This window comes from Ranitomeya variabilis, chromosome 4 (genome assembly GCF_051348905.1).
Source record: "Ranitomeya variabilis isolate aRanVar5 chromosome 4, aRanVar5.hap1, whole genome shotgun sequence".
In the NCBI taxonomy this organism is placed as follows: domain Eukaryota; kingdom Metazoa; phylum Chordata; class Amphibia; order Anura; family Dendrobatidae; genus Ranitomeya; species Ranitomeya variabilis.
The window spans coordinates 207,031,302-207,047,252 of NC_135235.1; the positions used below are offsets into that span (position 1 = coordinate 207,031,302).

General features: G+C 48.6%; 1 protein-coding gene across 1 annotated transcript in view; it reads left to right on the forward strand.

Moving 5' to 3' along the window:
- The window catches only part of LOC143770283 (cathepsin D-like), a 60,509-nt gene that overhangs the window by 12,768 nt on the left and 31,790 nt on the right, over window positions 1-15,951 (forward strand). The window contains exons 2-4 of the mRNA XM_077259757.1: window positions 1,745-1,901; window positions 3,718-3,841; window positions 6,796-6,914. Coding sequence (XP_077115872.1) covers window positions 1,745-1,901; window positions 3,718-3,841; window positions 6,796-6,914 — 400 coding nt within the window. The remainder of the gene's footprint in view (window positions 1-1,744; window positions 1,902-3,717; window positions 3,842-6,795; window positions 6,915-15,951) is intronic.

Sequence of the window (15,951 nt, forward strand, 5' to 3'; positions counted from 1 at the left end):
GCGCCACAGAGAACCACACCAGAAAAAGTTTGAAAGCCGATGCCTAAGTGTAATGAGGAGTGCCATGGTAGAAGACGGTTAGGAAACTTGACTCCTGTATGCCGGGGAACTTTTATGTGGTAACTTTGAAAGGTTGTCCTGCAAGTGTATGCAAATTGCCAGGAAAGATATTGATAAAGAGGTGGCCTTGAAGGGGGATAGTGACCAGAGTTTGGGCTGCACTGCTGAACATAATGACACATAGACTGGTGAAGAGTGATGGAACTGCTGCTGAGGAAATTGCAAGCTAATATTGTCACAAGTCTAAAGGCCCCGTCTCACATAGCGAGATCGCTAGCGAGATCGCTGCTGAGTCACAAGTTTTGTGACGCAACAGCGACCTCCATAGCGATCTCGCTATGTGTGACACGTACCAGCGATCAGGCCCCTGCTGCGAGATCGCTGGTCGTGTCGGAATGGCCTGGACCTTTTTTTGGTCGTTGAGGCCCCGCTGACATTGCTGAATCGGTGTGTGTGACACCGATCCAGCGATGTCTTCACTGGTAACCAGGGTAAACATCGGGTTACTAAGCGCAGGGCCGCGCTTAGTAACCCGATGTTTACCCTGGTTACCAGCGTAAATGTAAAAAAAAACAAACAGTACATACTCGCCTTCTGATGTCCGTCAGGTCCCTTGCCGTCTGCTTCCTGCTCTCACTGACTGCCGGCCGTACAGTGAGAAGTGAGAGCACAGCAGTGACGTCACCGCTGCTCTCACTTCTCACTGTACGGCGGCTCAGTCAGAGCAGGAAGCAGACGGCAAGGGACCTGGACACCGAAAGGCGAGTATGTACTGTTTGTTTTTTTTGGTAACCAGGGTAAACATCGGGTTACTAAGCGCGGCCCTGCGCTTAGTAACCCGATGTTTACCCTGGTTACCCGGGTGCTGCAGGGGGACTTCGGCATCGTTGAAGACAGTTTCAACGATGCCGAAGTCGTTCCCCTGATCGTTGGTCGCTGGGGAGAGCGGTCTGTGTGACAGCTCCCCAGCGACCACACAGCGACTTACCAACGATCACGGCCAGGTCGTATCGCTGGTCGTGATCGTTGGTAAATCGCTATGTGAGACGGGGCCTTTAGTGAAGTATTCTCTGCCAGCTTGCTCCACCTGCCAGCAGCCGCTCCATGGATGTAACCTGGAGACCCTGCATAAGTCCAGATCTCTGCATATGGGTTAAAGGATGAAGGCCAGGGTTCCCCTAGGAATTTAGAATTTTCTGGTAAGAATCAGAGAGGTCTCAAAAATATTAGCTTACGTGTGCTCATTAAATAGACACAAAAGCAGAAAAACACCCTATAAACAAAAAAATGGGATGGAGTGAGATATTGAACCAAGTGTATTTAAGCAATCTTAAAACTAGATATTGCTGGCAATGTTAGGTAATCCCTACATGTGTGTCTAACACCCGCGAGATATGCAGGCGCGGGGACTTGAACTTATTTTTCGAGCATGCCGAAGACACTCGGTTAGCACCAAAGCATGCTCGGATAATGCCTTATCCCAGCACGTTCCCTCATCACTATTACTCTCCAAACCTAACAAATGGGCTGTCAGGGTTCCCCTGGGACCAGGCTTTGTCTATACCTTCAAACATGTGTTATGAGCAGAAAAGAACTATCCATCTGGATGGGTGCTACATCACTAAAATCAGGATACAAGATAGGACATTGACAGGATGTTAAAATAAATTTCTTTACGTTTCAGGATTCCCCTCAAGAAGGTCCAATCCGTCAGACATACGCTGAGCGACCGTGTGACCACAGAGGATCTAGAGAGCCAACTTTTGGAAAATAAAGGAGTCAACCTAAAGCCAATTAATTATTTGACACAAATCCCGGAAAAACTCACCAATTACTTGGATGTAAGAAGGATAAAAAAGATTGATGAATGTTCGTCAGTTTTGGATAGCGGGGATGTTAGCGATAAGCATGAGTCATCTATTTTGCCTCGTGGTTTTATATGTTTTTTTAGTTGTTTTAAGTAATGACTTTAGTATGACTGAAAATTAGTTTTGTTGGGGTGCAATGACTCCCACTGATTGCAAAAAAATCACTCACCTAAGCTTTGCTCTCTCTGAGGAAGGACTCTATGGACTTTCTACTAAGGCCATCTTCTGCCTCAGAAGAGGGAACCACTTGACTGAGCATCTTTGCCCCTTCGTTTTAACGATCGGTGGGTGTCTTATCACCTAGACCATTCTCTCTCATGTCATTAAAGTGCAATTACACTTTAAGGAAAGCAAGAAATAAAATGTTCAGTAAGTATTTTGTGCTGATCTTGAGTTATAGTACAGAGCTGACTTATTTGCATTGGGCAAAATTCAGTCTTAACAGTAGGCAATGTCAGGAAATCTAGGAGTGCCCCTGTATTCCAGGAGTTCAGGTGAATTTTCAGAGTAGGCCGTCATGTGTGTGCATGAGGAATAACGGTCTTTCCGGCTATTATATCACCAATTTTGTCCTCTGTGAGCTTTATCTCTATCTTCAGTTGTCTCTGAGGTGGTAGGTGGAAAATAGTTAAGGTACCGTCACACTCAGCAACTTTGCAAAGAGAACGACAACAATCCGTGACATTGCAGCGTCCTGGATAGTGATCTCGTTGTGTTTGACACGCAGCAGCGATCTGGATCCCGCTGTGCCATCGCTGGTCGGAGCTAGAAGTCCAGAACTTTATTTCGTCGCCAGGTCGGCGTGTATCGTCATGTTTGACATCAAAAGCAACGACGCCAGCAACGAGCATAGGGGCGTCGCAGCGTCTCCTTCTAGCCAGTCGGTACACTCCGGCTGTTTGACATGGAGCTAACAACCAGCGAGAACGAGAAGTGAGTCGCCGTTACATCACTGGATCGCTGCTGCATCGTTCTGGAGTTGCTGTGTTTGACGTCTCTACAGCGACCTAAACAGCGACGCTCCAGCGATCTAGTTTAGGTCGGCTCGTTGTCTATATCGCCGCAGCGTCGCTGAGTGTGACGGTACCTTAACTCTGATGCTCCTATATACGAAAACACAGAGACATTAGGGATTTCTGATCTCCTGCTTCTATATAACACATGGTCAGAATCATTTGCAGTATAGAGGATGTTATACAAAACTACTGAGCAGTGAATCTGTGAATCCAGCACTGAAGTGAGATCAACACTTACCAGAAAACAGCAGCACCATGTCCATCTGTATTTCTTTCTCACTCTCATCTTTAGCCTTCTCATTTTCCTTCTCTATAGACTTAAATCAGCAGCTGTATTCTGATCCCTCAGTGAGTAGACAGTCCGACTTGTCTTGAGCAAGACGGCTTTCAGTTATTGTTTAAAAGTACATGGTGAGTCCAGAAGGAAGTAGGGAAGGGAAAAAGTAATGCATACATGGAGAAACATGCTTATTTTGCTGATCAGATACATTACGAAATTTCCTTATACCATTAATTTAAGCTCTTTTTAATTGTTTCCAAGCAGAATTACGAATGCAGCTCTGGGGTACAATATAGGATCTGCAGAAGATAAGGAAGTAGTTAGAAAGTAATGTATTACAGTCAATAAATAATAATACGTGAATGATTAAAAAAAAGGAGCTAGCAGTACTGTGGTGCGGGGAACCACGTGGTGTGCAGCGCTACGGCAAACCCTACTCTCCTGATAAATACGATCTCTCGGCGTCCTGACCGTTTTTTCTTTTATCTCACAGGCCCAGTACTATGGAGAGATCTTCATTGGAACGCCTCCACAGAAGTTTACTGTCATCTTTGACACGGGTTCCTCCAACCTCTGGGTCCCTTCCGTCCGTTGCTCCTTCTTTGACCTAGCCTGTTGTGAGTAATAAAGCAAACGTGATCGTTGCCCCTCCATGTCACGTTAAGCATCTTAATTCTCTCTAAAGGAAACCACTCCAAGGGCTTTTATTTATTAATGAATTATCTATTTGCAGAACTTCATCAGCGCCATCAATTCAGTTTAGAAATAAATATGGCCTCCCGGGGCCAATTATGCCCGTTGTTGGTCCAGAAATACTTTGGTGGTTTTCACCTTCATATTAGTTACCGTTCTGAGAATTCGGCAGAATATTATTTACTCTCGGATCTGTATGGGGAATAGATCATCAGTCAGAGCAACGGGGAACACTTCACAGAGCGAGCACTGGCTTCAAGCAGGGATGCGGCCTTTGCTTCTCTCCTCTCTTCTGATCTATGGTTGTTTAGATATATGGCTTCAGATGCTTATCCGGAGGTTCATTTAAATTCTATTTCAATGGTGCAGTCACTGCAAGAAAAAAATGTTTTGAAGGAAACACAGACTATCAAAGCACTTAAATGGTTTAGCACTCCATTTTAAATCCTCCTTAGCAAGCTATACAATAAGAAATCAGTCAAGAGGCAGAAGAGAGATTGCTTCCTTTAGGAGACAATGACATTACTAACCTTCTCCATTCTCTCCTTCCTTAAAAAAAAATTTGAAAAAAGCAATGTCCTCAAATATTCATGCCGTCCTAATGTAATCTATTAGGAGGAACACAGCGCTAAGGACTTTTTACTTATGACCGGTGAAGGCTAAACTGTAGACTCAACTTCTTCAGTATTAGGAGATAATAAGAGTAGGCCATGTGGCTGTTCGGTGGTCCCTAAGAAGTGGAGGGGTCATTAGTTTAGGTCTCTTTTAGAAACCAATATGGCCTCTATAGGCTAGCACTGGATAGCGTAAGGGCAAGCCATGAGGCTCTGATGGTCCCATTCTTGGTTGGTCTTGACGTCATATGAAAAAAAAGGGATGTGGTCTTTTGTCGTCTTCATGTTGTTTTACAATATTAACACACAAAGAAGTGAAAAATGTACATGAATGGAAATGGCATGGGGAGGAGGGTACAAAGACACCCTGTCAGAGATAGTTAGGAAATTGTATGTGAGCAAATTTTCATTTTAGAGAGGGATCATAGCTCAGAGCTACTAAAGAGAGAAGAGTTGTTTGAGGTGGGTTTCATGCTTAAACAACATGTGTCATCAGAAATTGACCTATTATTTAAATCAGATTTTTTGTGTGTGTTAAATGCATTTTAAAAATAATGTTGGCTATTTTTCATATATATATATCCCAATCTGTATTAAAAATAAAAATGTGAAATCTTGCAGTTCTCACACCGGCCACTGGGGCTTTTTTTAGACTAACTTCCTGTGGTTTCAGGAAACAACACATGTGCATTGAAAGCAATGAATAGGCTCTGACCCTATCTTTTGAATTGAAGCAGCTAATGATTGTCTACAAAGATAATTGTGAAGGGAAGGGAGCAGGGTTGGCTGTGTTATCGCCTATTGTGATTGGTGGATCATTGGTGTGTTACCTGTCATTGTAATTCTGCCTCTGATGATAAGAAGCTTTCTGAAAACTCTTTCTGAAAGAAAGAGTATAAAATAGCCTTAATGGTCAGTGTAAAAATTGCAATATGACTAATTTTATTTTTTATTAAAGATTTCCAACTTTTAACACATGTAACACAAAAATCTTATTTAAACAATAAGACATTTTTGGGTCATAGTGTCCCTTTAAATTAATGGCTAGAGAGAATCTGCATATGTATGTATGTCATGCTCATAGGTTACTAAGAGAACTGGAGAACAGGAGAAGTACCACAATTGGGGAAGGGCAAATGTTGAGCCTATCTTCAAAAAAGAAAAGAAGATGGAGCCAGGAAATTACAGGTCGTAAATACCAGGAAAGATCATTGAACAAATTATTAAACAATATGTATGTAAGTACTTGGATAAGAATAGAGTAATTAACAGAACCAGCATGGGTTTGATAAATACCTGAGAGAAAAAATAGGAGTACACGTCCAAGATTTTTGTAAAAAAATATCAATACAAATTTTATTACATCATAATCATCATATATAAACATAGCATAACAAGATAAATAACACATTGTAACAGTGAGGGAAGCTGAGGAAACAACACTGAAAAAAGAGAGAGCCACCCCTAAAAAAGTCCGCGTATCTAGTACAAAGCCAATAGTGCGTGTCACTGAGCAGATAAGGGATGTTTAACAAGAAATATGTCAATATTAAACTGCGTATAGTACATCCCAGAATTCAGATCAAGTCCGGTAAAGTGCACATAGTGCCACATCTCATTCCCTAAATCTTACCCATTCTGCGGACCGCCAGGGGTAACCACCGGAGTCCCAACGCGCGTTTCGCGTCGGCTTCGTCAGGGGGCAGTGCTGTTCTGTGTGTTAATCCCGTATTTATGAGGTCAACGAATCCCCGTCAGGTGCCACTAATCACGGCGCATGTCCGACGTCAGTCGCGCCGGGAATTACATCACATGCGGCGCCCACCATGGCGCCGCGTTCCATAGTAGCGTCCCAATGACGCCAGTGGAACGCAAACGTCACTTCCGGGTGCCCACGTGATGCCCTGGAATTCGGACCGCAACGGACATGCGCACAGTGGATACCAAGGAAGTCCCGCCCATCAGACGTGACGCACAAGAATGAAAATAAGCGCTACGCTAATCACGCGCCGTGATTAGTGGCACCTGACGGGGATTCGTTGACCTCATAAATACGGGATTAAGGGATACCTTTGTGTACCTGCATACAGTCATGGAGGCACCATACCGGAACATTCACGGTCCGTGCAAGTTCGAAATACAAACCCATAAAGACTCTGTTCTGCTGTGTAAGGTCCACTCACAATATCCAATTTTGGCTCAGTTGAATACAATATATTTCCAATGTATGGTGTAATAACTTTTACTGCTTTGCTATTTCGCAGGGTTCCACAAAAAATATAATTCTGGGGCCTCCAACACTTACAAAAAGAATGATACAACATTTTCAATACAGTATGGAACTGGAAGTCTCACTGGATTCTTGAGCCAGGATACGGTCACAGTAAGTTCTCACCGTATCAAATTGTTTGAAGGTTAGATCTTCTCATTGGTACTCGAATGGGACTGTCAGCGTTGGATCTAGGTTGGTGGAGGCTCCTCCGCAAAAAAATAACCAAGGGTCCCTTCTCCAATAATTGCAGATCCATTAAATGGCAAGTTAACAGCATTTTGGATGTTTAACATGACCAATCCTTTCTCCAGTTTGAAGATGCTCTTCTGATAATGGCAAGAAGCAGGCATACTTGGCTACCACATTTCTTCTAGTTATCTGTGAAGTCGGAAGAACTTAGCTCCAACCGTTTAAGACTTAAATAAATAAAAAATTAATAAATGCACAGCAATGCTAAAACAGCTTGCTGTGCACATGTTCCATCTTTTTGAGCTTTTTTTAAGCTCTTCAGGCTTCGAAAGCAATAAAGTGGCTAGAAGAAGTGAAATTACCATTTTTCAGGCAGCTTCTGTTTGGAATCCACTTGCTTACAGTCATGCTCTAAAGTGTTGGCACCCTTGAAATTGTTCCAGAAAATGAAGTATTTTTTCCTGAAAATTATTGCAATTACACTTCTTTTGTTATACACATATTTATTTCCTTTGTGTGTATTGGAAAAACACTAAAAATAGGGAGAAAAAGGCAAATTGGACATAATATCACAGAAAAATCTAAAAATAGTCTGGACAAAAATGTTGGCAAGTTAATATTTGGTTGCACACCCTTTGCAATAAGTAACTGCAGTCAATCACTTAATATAGCAATCAACAAGCTTCTTTCACCTCTCAACTGGAATTTTGGAGCACTCTTCTTTTGCAAGCTGCTCTAGATCTCTCATATTTGCAGGTGCCTTCTCCCAACAGCAATTTTAAGATATCTCCACAGGTGTTCAATGGGATTTAGATCTGGACTCATTGCTGGCCAGTTCAGAATTCTCCAGTGCTTTGTTTCCATCCATTTCTGGGGCTTCTAGAAGTTTGTTTTGGGTCAGAGCTAGTGTTGAGCGATACTTTCCGATATCGGAAAGTATCGGTATCGGAAAGTATCGGCCGATACCGTCAAAATATCGGATCCAATCCGATACCGATACCCGATCCCAATGCAAGTCAATGGGACGAAAATATCGGAATTAAAATAAACCCTTTATAAACTTGTAGGTTCATTCTACATGAAGGAAAACAACTAAGAATAATGTAGGATGTATTGGGGGACGTGGCGGAGATATTAAAGGGACAGAGGTTTAGCCCAATGTAATAGAATAGCAGGATTTTTAATTTTTTTTTATGAAGTTCGGCGTTAGAAAGAATTTGACTATGTTATTTTTTTTTTTTTTTATGTCAGATATTGATGTTTCACTACTTCCACGCCCTTCACCTTCTTTTTTACTTCTCCCACGCTTTCTTCTTAATTATCCTCATCATCAGCTTCTTTGACATCAACTTCTTCACCTTATTCATCTTCTTCTTCATCTTCTACCTATTATTTTTTGGGTTACATTGTTCATATTCTTTTTATTTTACTATTATCTTCATCATATTCAACTTCTTCATCATATTCTTATTTGTGACAGGCATTCCCGTAGTTGTTATCTATAAAAGTTTGAAGATTACACCTTCCGTTCTGCCTGTCACAAACCAGTTACATTTGTCCGCGTTCAGTTTGGCCTGCAGCATCAGGCTTTATCCAGGGGCACCACGAGGAGGAACGGACTCACCCCCATACACTGCTTAGTCTTCTTCTGCTTATAATTTACATAATATTTTTTTGCTCTGATATTTTGTGTTATGCTTAATGTCCTTCTGCTCTTTGTTCTGCAGCCTCTTGTTCTTCTGCTTCTCGGTCTTCCAGGTCGTCGTCGTCTCCAGGGTCGTCGTCTCCGGGGTCGTCGTCATCGGGGTGGTCTCCGGGGTCGTCGTCATCGGGGTGGTCTTCAGGGTCATCGTCTCCAGGGTCGTCGTCATCACGGTGGTTGTCGTCTCTGGTGTCGTCGTCATCTTAGGGGTGTTCTTCCGGGTCATCGTGTTTAGTCTCTTGAACTTGGAAATGTAGCAGAAGGTACAAGAAGGCTGAGAAAATGCCGAGAACCAGCTGATGGAACTGGAACTCGGATGGCTACCCGAAGGTCCAAGAGCCAATGGAACTACCGAGGACCAGCTGACGTTACTGGAACCCGGTTACTAAGCAGGAGGTACCCGTGCCTGAAAGCACTACCAAGGACCACCTGACGTTGGTGGAACTCGGATACCCAGAGGGAGGCACCTAAGCCAAAGGCTCTGCCCGGAACCAGCTGACGGTACTGGAACCAGGATGGGGAGCAGAAGGTACAAGAGCAAAAGACACTGCCGAGAACCAGCTGACGGTGCTGGAACCCGGATGGGTAGCCGAAGGTCCAAGAGCCAATGGAACTACCGAGGACCAGCTGACGTTACTGGAACCCGGTTACTAAGCAGGAGGTACCCGTGCCTGAAAGCACTACCAAGGACCACCTGACGTTGGTGGAACTCGGATACCCAGAGGGAGGCACCTAAGCCAAAGGCTCTGCCCGGAACCAGCTGACGGTACTGGAACCAGGATGTGGAGCAGAAGGTACAAGAGCAAGTGTCTGCGTGGCTTTTGCAGGACACGTTGCCGGCTGCACAGCAGGGGAACAGCTGGCGGTGCTGGACCCCACTGACACATTGGCGAGGTGTTTGGCTCTGTGCAGCCAGCACTTCCGGACAGCAACGAGCGGTGTTGTAGCCCGGGCTCTGCAGGGGGAGCAGAGTGTAGGCCGAAGCCTACTTGAACCAATTTCAAAGGTAACCTTTAACCCCCCCTCAGGGGTTAGAAAGTAGAAGAGCCACAGCTTATGCAGCAGTAGTGCTGCACAAGTCAAAGGTTGCTCTTTTAATTTCGCTCCTTGCACACGCTGAATGAAACACGTATAACATTTAGCCCTTTATACAGTCAAACTGTGTTGGAGGCGCGAGTTCCCTTTGTAATGAGACGCAGCACAGATGTCAAGAATCCCACCTTGGTGCTGGGTGCAGCCTCCTGAGCGTTGTTATTTGCTGTACAGGAGTCTGCGCTGTCGTGTTATCCCCTGGCCTAGCGCTGTTAGCGCTGCCCATCTTCTGACCTCATTTAATGTTGGCCGGTGCGGTTCGCGATGACCATGAATCCCAGCCCCGCAGTGTCTTAACATTGTTAAAACACTGCGGGGCTGGGATTCAGGGCCTGGCGCAGCACATATGTTCGCCTCTCACACTCGGGTCCTTACACCCGCTTCAGACTGTGCGGCGTCATCTGATCCCTTATCGCATGCCACGGCCATGAAGCCGCACAGTCCGAAGAAGGCGGAAGGAGAGGAGGGACAGGCGAACTGATGCACTGATCCTGCCCATCAATCACACCCTCGCAGTCCCAATAAATAAGACACCGAGGGGCGTTGTGTGGGTCAGGGCGGCCGCAGAGGCGCAGGCAGCCAAACAATGATGCCAGAAGACGGGCAGCGCTACCAAGGGGGTTGCAGCGTGTCATTACAAAGGAAAGTCACACCACCGGGACGGTTAAATGGTCACACAGAGGACACATTGCAGACGTGTTTTCAGTTCCACATGTGCGAGGAGAATACGTTTCTGAGCCACCTTGCACACATGCAGCATTACCGCTGTACAAGGTGGCTGGATAACGTAAAAACGCCTGGGGGAGGGGGGACAGGTTCCCTTCAATTTCAGTTCTTGTGTCTGCGTGGCTTTTGCAGGACACGTTGCCGGCTGCACAGCAGGGGAACAGCTGGCGGTGCTGGACCCCACTGACACATTGGCTGGTGTTTTTCTCTGTGCAGCTAGCACATCTGGGCAAAAACTGGCGGTGTGTTAGAGCCCAGGGACAGCAGGAGGAGGAGCAGGAGGAGGAGGAGCAGGGGGAGGGGAGTGTAGGCCGAAGCCTGCACAGGCGGCAGCTTTGGGTGTGTTGTGTCTGCGTGGCTTTTGCAGGACACGTTGCCGGCTACACAGCAGGGGAACAGCTGGCGGTGCTGGACCCCACTGACACATTGGCGAGGTGTTTGGCTCTGTGCAGCCAGCACTTCCGGACAGCAACTAGCGTTGTTGGAGCCCGGGCTCTGCAGGTGGAGCAGAGTGTAGGCCGAAGCCTAATTGAACCGATTTCAAAAGTCACCTTTAACCCCCCCTCAGGGGTTACAAAGTAGAAGAGCCACAGCTTATGCAGCAGCAGTGCTGCGCAAGTCAAAGGTTGCTCTTGTAATTTTTCTCCTTGCACACGCTGAATGGAACACGTATAACATTTAGCCCTTTATACAGTCAAACTGTGTAATGGAGGCGAGAGTTCCCTTTGTAATGAGACGCAGCACAGGTGTCAAGAATCCCACCTTGGTGCTGGGTGCAGCCTCCCGAGCGTTGTTATTTGCTGTACAGGAGTCTGCGCTGTCGTGTTATCCCCTGGCCTAGCGCCGTTAGCGCTGCCCATCTTCTGGCATCATGTAATGTCGGCCGGTGCGGTTCGCGATGACCATGAATCCCAGCCCCGCAGTGTCTTAACATTGTTAAAACACTGCGGGGCTGGGATTCAGGGCCTGGCGCAGCACATATGTTCGCCTCTCACACTCGGGTCCTTACACCCGCTTCAGACTGTGCGGCGTCATCTGATCCCTTATCGCATGCCACGGCCATGAAGCCGCACAGTCCGAAGAAGGCGGAAGGAGAGGAGGGACAGGCGAACTGATGCACTGATCCTGCCCATCAATCACACCCTCGCAGTCCCAATAAATAAGACAACGAGGGGCGTTGTGTGGGTCAGGGCGGCCGCAGAGGCGCAGGCAGCCAAACAATGATGCCAGAAGACGGGCAGCGCTACCAAGGGGGTTGCAGCGTGTCATTACAAAGGAAAGTCACACCACCGGGACGGTTAAATGGTCACACAGAGGACACATTGCAGACGTGTTTTCAGTTCCACATGTGCGAGGAGAATACGTTTCTGAGCCACCTTGCACACATGCAGCATTACCGCTGTACAAGGTGGCTGGATAACGTAAAAACGCCTGGGGGAGGGGGGACAGGTTCCCTTCAATTTCAGTTCTTGTGTCTGCGTGGCTTTTGCAGGACACGTTGCCGGCTGCACAGCAGGGGAACAGCTGGCGGTGCTGGACCCCACTGACACATTGGCTGGTGTTTTTCTCTGTGCAGCTAGCACATCTGGGCAAAAACTGGCGGTGTGTTAGAGCCCAGGGACAGCAGGAGGAGGAGCAGGAGGAGGAGGAGCAGGGGGAGGGGAGTGTAGGCCGAAGCCTGCACAGGCGGCAGCTTTGGGTGTGTTGTGTCTGCGTGGCTTTTGCAGGACACGTTGCCGGCTACACAGCAGGGGAACAGCTGGCGGTGCTGGACCCCACTGACACATTGGCGAGGTGTTTGGCTCTGTGCAGCCAGCACTTCCGGACAGCAACTAGCGTTGTTGGAGCCCGGGCTCTGCAGGTGGAGCAGAGTGTAGGCCGAAGCCTAATTGAACCGATTTCAAAAGTCACCTTTAACCCCCCCTCAGGGGTTACAAAGTAGAAGAGCCACAGCTTATGCAGCAGCAGTGCTGCGCAAGTCAAAGGTTGCTCTTGTAATTTTTCTCCTTGCACACGCTGAATGGAACACGTATAACATTTAGCCCTTTATACAGTCAAACTGTGTAATGGAGGCGAGAGTTCCCTTTGTAATGAGACGCAGCACAGGTGTCAAGAATCCCACCTTGGTGCTGGGTGCAGCCTCCCGAGCGTTGTTATTTGCTGTACAGGAGTCTGCGCTGTCGTGTTATCCCCTGGCCTAGCGCCGTTAGCGCTGCCCATCTTCTGGCATCATGTAATGTCGGCCGGTGCGGTTCGCGATGACCATGAATCCCAGCCCCGCAGTGTCTTAACATTGTTAAAACACTGCGGGGCTGGGATTCAGGGCCTGGCGCAGCACATATGTTCGCCTCTCACACTCGGGTCCTTACACCCGCTTCAGACTGTGCGGCGTCATCTGATCCCTTATCGCATGCCACGGCCATGAAGCCGCACAGTCCGAAGAAGGCGGAAGGAGAGGAGGGACAGGCGAACTGATGCACTGATCCTGCCCATCAATCACACCCTCGCAGTCCCAATAAATAAGACAACGAGGGGCGTTGTGTGGGTCAGGGCGGCCGCAGAGGCGCAGCCAGCCAAACAATGATGCCAGAAGACGGGCAGCGTTACCAAGGAGCTTGTTGCGTGTGTCAATACAAAGTCAAATCACACCTGAGGGACGTTTTAATGGTCACAGAGGACACATTTTAGACGTGTTCACTTCAACATGGGCAAGGAGAATAAGTTTCTGAGCCACCTTGAACACATGCAGCATTACTGCTGTTCAAGGTAGCTGTAAAACATAGAAACACCTGGGGGAGGGGGGACAGGTTCCCTTCAATTTCAGTTCTTGTGTCTGCGTGGCGGTCGCAGGACACGTTGCCGGCTACACAGCAGGGGAACAGCTGGCGGTGCTGAACCCCACTGACACATTGGCTGGTGTTTTTCTCTGTGCAGCTAGCACATCTGGGCAAAAACTGGCGGTGTTAGAGCCCAGGGTCAGCAGGAGGAGCAGGGGGAGCGGAGTGTAGGCCGAAGCCTGCACTCGAGCAAGTTGAAAGGAAACCTTTAACCCCCCCCCCCCCCCAGGCGTTTGTAGCTGAAAGAGCCATTGTGTACAGCACTAATGCTGGAAAAGGTAAACTTAGCTCTTTTAATTATGGTCCTTGTACATGCGGAACCAAACATTTATGAAATGTGTCTCCTCACAGCGTTAAACCGTCCGGTAGGTGGAACTTTCCTTTGTCGTGTGACGCAGCACAGCCATCATTTTTACCCCCTTGGCGCCGTGCGCCCCCTCCTCAGCGTTGTTTGAATCTGTCCCGGAGCCTGCGCTGTTAGGTTAGCCCTTGGCCATGCACACATGTTGCGCTGCCCGTCTTCTGACCTCATTTGGTGTCAGGCTGGCTGCGCCTGTGCGGGTGCGCTGGCCGAGATCCCGCCTCGCAGTGTCGTCTAATGTAATCCCACCGCGGGCCTGTGATCCGTGCCCGTGCGCAGTGCATATCCTCTCCTCTCACTCCCCTCCCTACGGCTTTTTCAGACTGTGCGGTGTCACGGCCGTGGCATGCTATTAGGGACCAGCTGACATCGCACAGTCTGAAGAAGCCGTAGGGAGGGGAGTGAGAGGAGAGGATATGCACTGCGCACGGGCACGGATCACAGGCCCGCGGTGGGATTACATTAGACGACACTGCGAGGCGGGATCTCGGCCAGCGCACCCGCACAGGCGCAGCCAGCCTGACACCAAATGAGGTCAGAAGACGGGCAGCGCAACATGTGTGCATGGCCAAGGGCTAACCTAACAGCGCAGGCTCCGGGACAGATTCAAACAACGCTGAGGAGGGGGCGCACGGCGCCAAGGGGGTAAAAATGATGGCTGTGCTGCGTCACACAACAAAGGAAAGTTCCACCTACCGGACGGTTTAACGCCGTGTGGGGACACATTTCATAAGTGTTAGGTTCAGCATGTGCAAGGAGCATCACGAAAAGAGGCACTTTTTCCCTTTGCATTATTACTGCTGCACAAGGTGGCTCCTTCAGTAACAAACGCCTGGGGGGGGGGGGGTCAGGTTCCCTTACATTTAACTTGTTGTGTCTGCGTGGCGGTCGCAGTACACGTTGCCGTATACACAGCAGGGGAACAGCTGGCGGTGCTGAACCCCACTAACACATTGGCGAGGTGTTTGGCTCTGTGCGTACAGCACTTCTGGACGGCAACTAGCGGTGTTGGAGCCCAGGGACAGGTGGAGGAGGAGGAGGTAGGAGGAGGTAGGAGGGATTGCCACACACACAGCAGGGGAACAGCTGACGTTACTGAACCCCAATAACAGAGGAGGGACTGTTGACTGTGCGTACAGCACTTCTGGACGGCAACTGGCGGTGTTGGAGCCCAGGGACAGGTGGAGGAGGAGGAGGTTGGAGGAGGTAGGAGGGATTGCCACACACACAGCAGGGGAACAGCTGACGTTACTGAACCCCAATAACAGAGGAGGGACTGTTGACTGTGCGTACAGCACTTCTGGACGGCAACTAGCGGTGTTGGAGCCCAGGGACAGGTGGAGGAGGAGGAGGTTGGAGGAGGTTGGAGGAGGTAGGAGGGATTGCCACACACACAGCAGGGGAACAGCTGACGTTACTGAACCCCAATAACAGAGGAGGGACTGTTGACTGTGCGTACAGCACTTCTGGACGGCAACTGGCGGTGTTGGAGCCCAGGGACAGGTGGAGGAGGAGGAGGTTGGAGGAGGTAGGAGGGATTGCCACACACACAGCAGGGGAACAGCTGACGTTACTGAACCCCAATAACAGAGGAGGGACTGTTGACTGTGCGTACAGCACTTCTGGACGGCAACTGGCGGTGTTGGAGCCCAGGGACAGGTGGAGGAGGAGGAGGTTGGAGGAGGTAGGAGGAGGTAGGAGGGATTGCCACACACACAGCAGGGGAACAGCTGACGTTACTGAACCCCAATAACAGAGGAGGGACTGTTGACTGTGCGTACAGCACTTCTGGACGGCAACTGGCGGTGTTGGAGCCCAGGGACAGGTGGAGGAGGAGGAGGTTGGAGGAGGTAGGAGGGATTGCCACACACACAGCAGGGGAACAGCTGACGTTACTGAACCCCAATAACAGAGGAGGGACTGTTGACTGTGCGTACAGCACTTCTGGACGGCAACTGGCGGTGTTGGAGCCCAGGGACAGGTGGAGGAGGAGGAGGTTGGAGGAGGTAGGAGGAGGTAGGAGGGATTGCCACACACACAGCAGGGGAACAGCTGACGTTACTGAACCCCAATAACAGAGGAGGGACTGTTGACTGTGCGTACAGCACTTCTGGACGGCAACTGGCGGTGTTGGAGCCCAGGGACAGGTGGAGGAGGAGGAGGTTGGAGGAGGTAGGAGGGATTGCCACACACACAGCAGGGGAACAGCTGACGTTACTGAACCCCAATAACAGAGGAGGG